Raw genomic sequence first — 7530 nt, 5'->3', positions numbered from 1 at the left:
TGACTTTCAAAGAGTATTTTTTATATATGCTTATTAAAACTTCATTTTTTCTCGTCTCTCTATTAGAATAAATTACATAATTGAAAACTATACTCAAAATACTGCATTTTATATTAATAAATTTTTTAAAGATTCTAAGTGTAGGTTCAATTGTGACAAAGTTTGAAAATTAGATAAAACATTTCCATTTTTCGACCAAAATGTAGGTCCAACTTCTTGCACTTTCTCTATTATAATTTGATTTAGGTATTAATTTTTAAATTGTTTTAATAGAAAATAATGATTGTTTAGTAAAAATTTGAAGAGTTTATATATGTTTCCATATAGACTTGATTGTACACATTAATTTTTTAGATTTTTAAAATTTTACAATATTGAAAATAACAATAAAAATTAAAATAAAACAATTAAATTTTTATAATTTTTAATTACCTTAACATGTTAAATAGATACGGAAATAAAAATAATTAAATTCATGAATTTTAAAAAACTTAAATAAAAATAAGTTTTATCTATAAAAGAATAAGATAACTTTACATAATATGATTGTTTAATTAAATAAATGTAATTTATAAGTATAAATTGATCTTTAAATAGGATTGATAAATGAATGGAAATAAATGTGATAAGTTAAGGCATTTGGTTTTAATATTGGTAGTAAATAATAAGGTTGATGATGTACAAAAGAAATTTGTCATTGTTTTGAAATTTATGTTTTCAATGTGATGAATATCTTGAAGTTTAAATAGACAAAGCAAATCTAAAGTTCAATATTAAGTGCCTTGGATGCAATCTTAAGTGTTATATTTCAACTCTATTATGTGGACTTGAATTGGCAATGAGCTTGACCTTTTGAAATCTATTTTCCTTGATATTTGATGTTTCATAAGCTTTCAAGAATTGTAATATTTATAAAAACGTAAGGAAATTTTATAGATCATTAGGGCCAAGGTATCCTAGTTCCTTATAAATTGACACTAATTACGATTATTTGTTCCTTATATATTGAAGTTTCCTCTAAATTTTTTTCTTGTATATTCTTATATGATTTTTGATATCCACCAATGACACATTAAATATATTAAAATATCAAGACATAAGTACATGTCATGGACAAACATGGGCAACCTTTTTTGTAAAATGGTGGGGCTTCTAACATGTAATGGCAGCATTAGTATGGTATGATAAATTGCATTGTAGTTGTTCTTGAGATGAAATTCAAATACAAATATAATACAATATGAAATACATGACACATATATATAATTAAATATAAATAAAATAAAATATAAATGAATAAATATCCAACCAACCTTAATGAATAATGTATCACTTATAGATATATAATTACATTGAGACACTCCCACCAAAATATATACAACTTTTACTATTAAAATATAAGAGGTAAATGTCCTACCAAACTTTGAAATCATAATTTATGTCGTCAATATAAAATAAAAAATTTATTAATCAAAAGAAATATATAAGTCTTATGAAGTTAAAGACAATGTGTCTTAATACAAGAGTTTGACTTTATAAAATTATTATTTTTTTTAAATTAAAAAAAAGTTGTAGAAAATGGAGAACCATCAATTCTTATCAAAAATATATTTTTAAAACTAAAAATAATAGAAAAATAGAGAATCTTTAATTATAAAAAAGGATGATTCCTAAAGTTTTTGAGCAGATAATAGATTTTTGGCATTGATCAAGTCTTGTTGATTGTGAAGTTTTGTTGACACCATAAAAATGAGGCTCAACTTAAGATTCATGTTCTTGAATTGATCAAAAGCGATCTTGAATGAGCCTCAGCTTAAGACATGTCTTTATTTTTAACAAAAATGATCTTGAATGAGGCTCAACTTAAGACTCATGCTCTTGGTTTTAACAAAAAAAGATCTTGAATGAGAGTCAACTTAAGATTCATGCTCTCGTATTTAACAAAAATGATCTTGTAAATGATATAAATCTTCTATTAAAATAAATAATATAAAAATCCTAAATAGATGAAACAAAAGGAAATAGAAAACAGATCTTGTGGATGACATAAGTCCTTCTAACTTGTAGGTAAAGGAAAAAAAACAAAGTTAAGCACGTAATTACCTGGCAGGGCTTTTTTGAGGCAGCTATTTTCTGTTCTTGTTACTGTTCTGGCCGCTAAAACCTTCCCCAAATTGCTCTTCTTTGTTTAAATTGATTGAAACATCTCTCACGCCATGGGACTAAAAAATTGGAGGAGGAAAGATCTTACGTGGGAACAGTAACACACTGCATTTATTTTATTTGTGACTGAAAAGATTCACTGGACCACGGCTGAGCTTGATTGGTATATAATTTTCACATGGAAACTTATTCATTCAAGTCATTGTCGTCACAAGAATCTTCTGGAAGATTATAGCTTACAAGTCCACTCACACCTTATTCATATATAGAAATGGTAAACACTCATCTCATTTTATATTGCTATTGAAACTCTATATAAGGAGCACTACTAGGAATCTCTATATTGAGCTCTGGTTCGTGGATGTTTCTTTATATATTGTCAGAATTTTACTATGCAAATCTATCTTTGTTCTGTTGAATGTTAATCTATTAATCTTTTCTTTTATTTCTTCGCTGCAAATTTATATGATTTTGTGGGCTCACAGTTTCTCTAACACTTCAACTGTAAAATTGTCTCCATCTCTAAGACCTGGAGAAAAAAATGGAGAATAGTGTAACAAGCCCGTCTATTTTTCAGTTGGAGACAATGGAATTGAAGAGAATGATGAAGGAATCAGGAGGCGGGATTACAGAGGAATCACCAATTTCAAACCCTAGAAATTCAAATTTTCCCATTTCCACGCCTTCTCCGAAACAAAGCCCTAAAAATTCCAGCGTTGTCGTTGCCATGCCTTCTTCTTTCCCAAAAACTGTCCGAAAGAAAAATAAAGATTATCTGCAAAGAGGACAATGGCTTCGCGCAGCTGTTCTGGGATTGAACGAGGGAGTTGTGAGCACAGCATGGCTGATGATCGGGACGGGCGCAGGAAAATCCGGTACAAAAACCATGTTGGAGGCGGGCCTGGCGGCTGTGGCGGCGGGGGCATGTAGCATGGCCATTGGTGAATTTATTTCTGTGAAAATACAGCACGACGTGGAACTAGCAAACTTCCAGAGAGAGAACAAGTCCCTGAAGGGATTCGAACACGCCACATTTATAATTAGCCTTCCAGATCCTATTGAGGCGGCCTCCGCATCGGCTCTTGCCTTTTCTGTGGGAGCACTTTTCCCCTTAATCTCTGCGGTTTTTGCAACTCACTATATAACTCGAGTTGGGTTGCTGGCTGGGGTTTCCAGCTTGGTTCTCATCTTGATTGGCGCCATTGGAGCTTACTTTGCTTGTTCTTCTATTGTGAAAGGGAGTTTAAGAGTGTTGTTGGGAGGATGGATTGCCTGCGTAATAAGCTTTGGCTTGCGCAGGCTTTTTAATGCTAGTGAACAAGAGTATGAAGTATGAGAAGACTCAATACAGAAAGAAGACTCCAACTATATTACTACCATTATTTCCATTCAATTAATCTGTCCCAATAGGTATATGTTGTTTTTCATTCCGTTATACAAAGGAGCTCTAGGTTTCCGATAACCGACCTTCTATAGCCACTCAATGAAAACCTTTCAGTGTAAGCCAGTTCAGTTACCGATCAAACCTATACTTGGTCAATATTTTCATTCCATGTTTTTCGGTGTGCTGTTATAAGCTATGACGTATTAAGCTTCGTGTGACCGTGTATTCTCGTGGATGTGCAGTCAGTAGAACATTTCAAGTCATGGCGTTACAATAGTGATGCAATCACAGCAAATGTTACTGCTAATATCTTGTCATTTTTTTCTCTCAATCATGGAATAGCTAACTCTACCAACTGGATAAAGGGATGAGTCAGGGATTCAATAATTATTCTCTTACAGATTGGGAATTTTCTTCATTTGTAGTTTCATTTATTATCTTTTATTGTAATCCTCCTCTTCTACCTCGGCCATGAGCCAGTCTTGTTTATGCTTCAGTGTTGCCTCTTCAGAAGTGTTCGCGAAATGCCTGCCTGGCGAACTCTTATTTGAATATAATATTCTTTTTGTGTAGTATGTATATTTAATAGAGATTTGTGTGGAATGTGTTGAGATGCTGGTTTATTGTGGAGTTCTTATAAAGATTGAACTTAAATTGTATTTTAGCTATTACTATAGGTTAGAAACACAATTTATAGTTAACATATAATTTTATAAGTAATCAATTAATACAAAAATGTATGGACATAGAAAAATTGAAGAATTGAAGGTTGATAACGATATAGGTTTTATTATGTTGTATGGTGGATGATGTTAGACACAATGCACCATTGAGAGGGGGGGTGAATCAGTGGTTCTCAAACTTTTCTCTTTTGCTGTCCTCTGTGAGCATACCGGTTAATAGATCTAACTCTATGTAGACTTACAAGTTAGTAGGGAGGTCTACACAAGAGCAATCACACAAGGAACATCACATAACATCAATATATACGAAGAAAACCCAAGATGGGAAAAACCTCGATGAGCAATGCTGCTAGAGACTACTTCTCCAATCCAGCCTCACAATCAAAACACGGTTACAAAGTTTAGGGCACCGACCCAAGGAGCACCAACCCTTGACTTTATGGGCTACAACCCAAAGGAGCACCAACCCTTGACTTTATGGGCTACAACCCAAAGGAGCACCAACCCCTGACTTTAGGGCACCTACCCAAGGAGTACCAACCTCTGCATCGAGCTACAACTCAGTGTTCTTAAAGTAAACTTCAAATACAAAAGTAGTTATCTCGTTACAAGTGAATCTTGCAACCATTTCATATAACTTCTCTACAACACCGACTCACTTCTCTTGCTGCTCTTCACTTGTTGTTTCTCTACCAGTAAGCCCTACCGATACACCTCTTTTGCTCTTCTTCTCTCATGTATCTCCTCCTCACTGCTATGCACTTTACCAGTGCTAAACTCTACTAGTCCACTATCTGCCTTCTCTGCAGCTCTCTTCACTTTTTCTCTGTTGGTATAACCACTACCGGTTCTGCTCTTCACTCTCCCTCTTGTCTTAGATACTCTCTAAGCACTTGGCTGATTTTCTCTCACATGCAAAAGTAACACTTAGTCACTTTGTAATAGCACAATATATTTCTTCTCTTCAGTAGCAACACTTAACAATGTCTTTTGCCTTCATATTTATAGACTGATTTTCCCACCGAATGCCCATTCAAATTCTAGGTGGTTAGGATTTCTTCACCATCCTTGCGGCAAACCAAATCCAATCAAATCCTGTCCGATCTGATCTTCCAGACTGCCAGTCTACACAACTCCACAATTTATGCGCCTCCTAGATCATGCCTTCCATCTTTGGCAATTTTCTTTTTACCTTATCGGCTGGTCTCTTGGTCAAACACCAAGATTTGGTTCTGTTGTTTCCTTCATCTGCCTCGATCTCCTCAATCACTCTTAGTTGGCTTGTAGTTGTCCTCCAGACCTCGAGCCACAAACCCTTGCAAAAGCTCTGCAACATGTCCCGTGATTTGTGGGACCTTCCACTAATGTCGACCAACCCTGCAACCACCCTGTCGATGTACATTCCATCTTTATCCAAATACAGGTTCACCACCTTGACTCCAAGTGGTATCCATGTCTACCATCTACCAGCTTGGCTCTTCATGTCAGTCTAGATAGGATCACCGACCAAACACTTCTACCGGTTTCTCTTCTCTACTGGTATACAAACCCTACTGGTATCTCACACTCTATCGATTAACTCATTATGTCTGCTCTCTATTGAACTGTCAGTGGAACACCTTAACTGGTCGTCAGACATGTCTCTCTTGAGCATGCTCATTCCCACAAGGTGGGAAGACATCTGCATCTGCACCTTCCTCATATTACCAGTGGACTTACGTACCAGTAAACCTTCTTGATGACACTCTGTCATCAACTATTAGCATACTTCATCTTCAGTCCGACCATTCTCCTTTGACTGCATCTGATCAACCTTGCCTTCTCCCTGATCAGTTCAAACCATATCACAACCAGTTTCTCAAGACGACAAACACACTACACTCCTTTTGTACTGATATTTCAACATGCCTTTACCTCTTCTCTCTGATCTCAAGCAATCATGATGCACACTATCCATACCTGAAGATAAGTTCCATTTATCGATGGAGTGGCACCTTGTCTTCTGCATCCTGCATTGTACTCATGTGACTTCCCTATTTTTGCATCATTTCTTCAAATAGGCACATGTGATCCAGTGATGGCACTTTCACTGTTAGTCATTGCTTCTCATGATGACTACATCTTCATTCGGTGGGAGTCCTACTATTTTGCAATGTCATAGCATACCGGTGACCCGTTCATTCTTTTCCTCCAGTGTTGATGTGATTCAAGTAACATTCTGTCTCTTCATCACAAACAACTGCTCAAACACCTTGACCATCTTGCTTGTACACTGGTCCTGACCTTTGCAGGCTGGTAACCACTCACTTGGTTGATATGACTTACTGATGGGATGGGGTTTGGGATAGACTAGCCTAGTCTATGCTCTTGGATCCTTTCCTCGGATCACCAGTGGTTCTAACCACCCCTAGGGTCTCTAGGACTTTCCCTGCTTGTGGAATCCCCTGACCTTGCCCACTCCAACCACCAACAACTTGAAAAACTACTCCTAAGGTCTCACCTACTCATGAGATTCAAAGAACCCTTACTTACGCTAATAAGGGTTTGACTTATACACCTTCCTAGGTCCTAGTAAGGTTAGGATAGGTCTTAGAGATGGTTTTCCATCCATTCATGTGCCCCCAAGAGGTTTCAAGCTTTCAACCCCTTACCAATTTCACTATTTTGTCTTTTACCTACAAAATAGGGCTACAAGGATTGTGTCCAATTAGGCCTCCTATCTGGTCTTTTAGGGCTCCCTCTTGCAAACGATGCATTTTCTTGTGAAACTTCCCAAAAGACTTGCTATTCATTTGGCAAGGGCTCAAGGATTTTTCTAGTTTTGGGCCTCCAAGTGTTCGTACACTGCCCTAGGTGAATTTTGGGGTTTTTAAGGGTTTTAAAGAGGGTTTTTAGGCCTACCAGGGTCATAGTGTTGGTTTGTTGATTTCACCACCTTGTATGGATTGGTGGAAGCTCCTCCTTCTCACCAATGGTGCTCCACTCACCCCTCTACAACTCCTCCAAAGGGTGCCTCCTCCTCTGTCCTTCCTTGCTCTCCTTGACCTCTGCAACTTACCCCTTCCTAGTTGGGCACTGTCTAGTCTCGCCTAGGAGTGGATCTTTGCTTGGCTTCCTTGCATCTTCAAGGGCCCTACTTGCTCTGAAGTAATGTACAGGGTCTGTACTCCTATTCCCCATGGTTTCATGGTGAGTCCACAATGCAGAAAGGAGTTAACAACCCATTTTGTCAAAATAGTCCAAAACTGGATAGTGAGAAGGCAATTTACAAAATATTAACAAATGCACCACACCTGCAAA

At 36.6% G+C, this 7530-nt stretch overlaps 1 protein-coding gene across 1 annotated transcript; it reads left to right on the top strand.

Moving 5' to 3' along the window:
* Positions 1 to 2704: 2704 nt before the first annotated feature.
* Positions 2705 to 3499, top strand: LOC131031406 (vacuolar iron transporter homolog 1-like). The gene has a single exon (XM_057962525.2). The coding sequence runs from the start codon at positions 2705 to 2707 to the stop codon at positions 3497 to 3499; it is 795 nt and encodes a 264-aa protein (XP_057818508.2).
* Positions 3500 to 7530: the final 4031 nt, after the last annotated feature.

This window comes from Cryptomeria japonica, chromosome 4 (assembly GCF_030272615.1).
Source record: "Cryptomeria japonica chromosome 4, Sugi_1.0, whole genome shotgun sequence".
NCBI classification, from domain to species: Eukaryota; Viridiplantae; Streptophyta; class Pinopsida; order Cupressales; family Cupressaceae; genus Cryptomeria; species Cryptomeria japonica.
The sequence above is the reverse complement of the archived record's forward strand: the minus strand, read 5'-3'. Positions and strand labels throughout refer to the sequence as shown.

What these genes read in the sequence shown, in the direction of transcription:
- LOC131031406 (XM_057962525.2), top strand. Translation starts at nt 2,705, where the DNA reads ATGGAGAATAGTGTAACAAGCCCGTCTATTTTTCAGTTGGAGACAATG.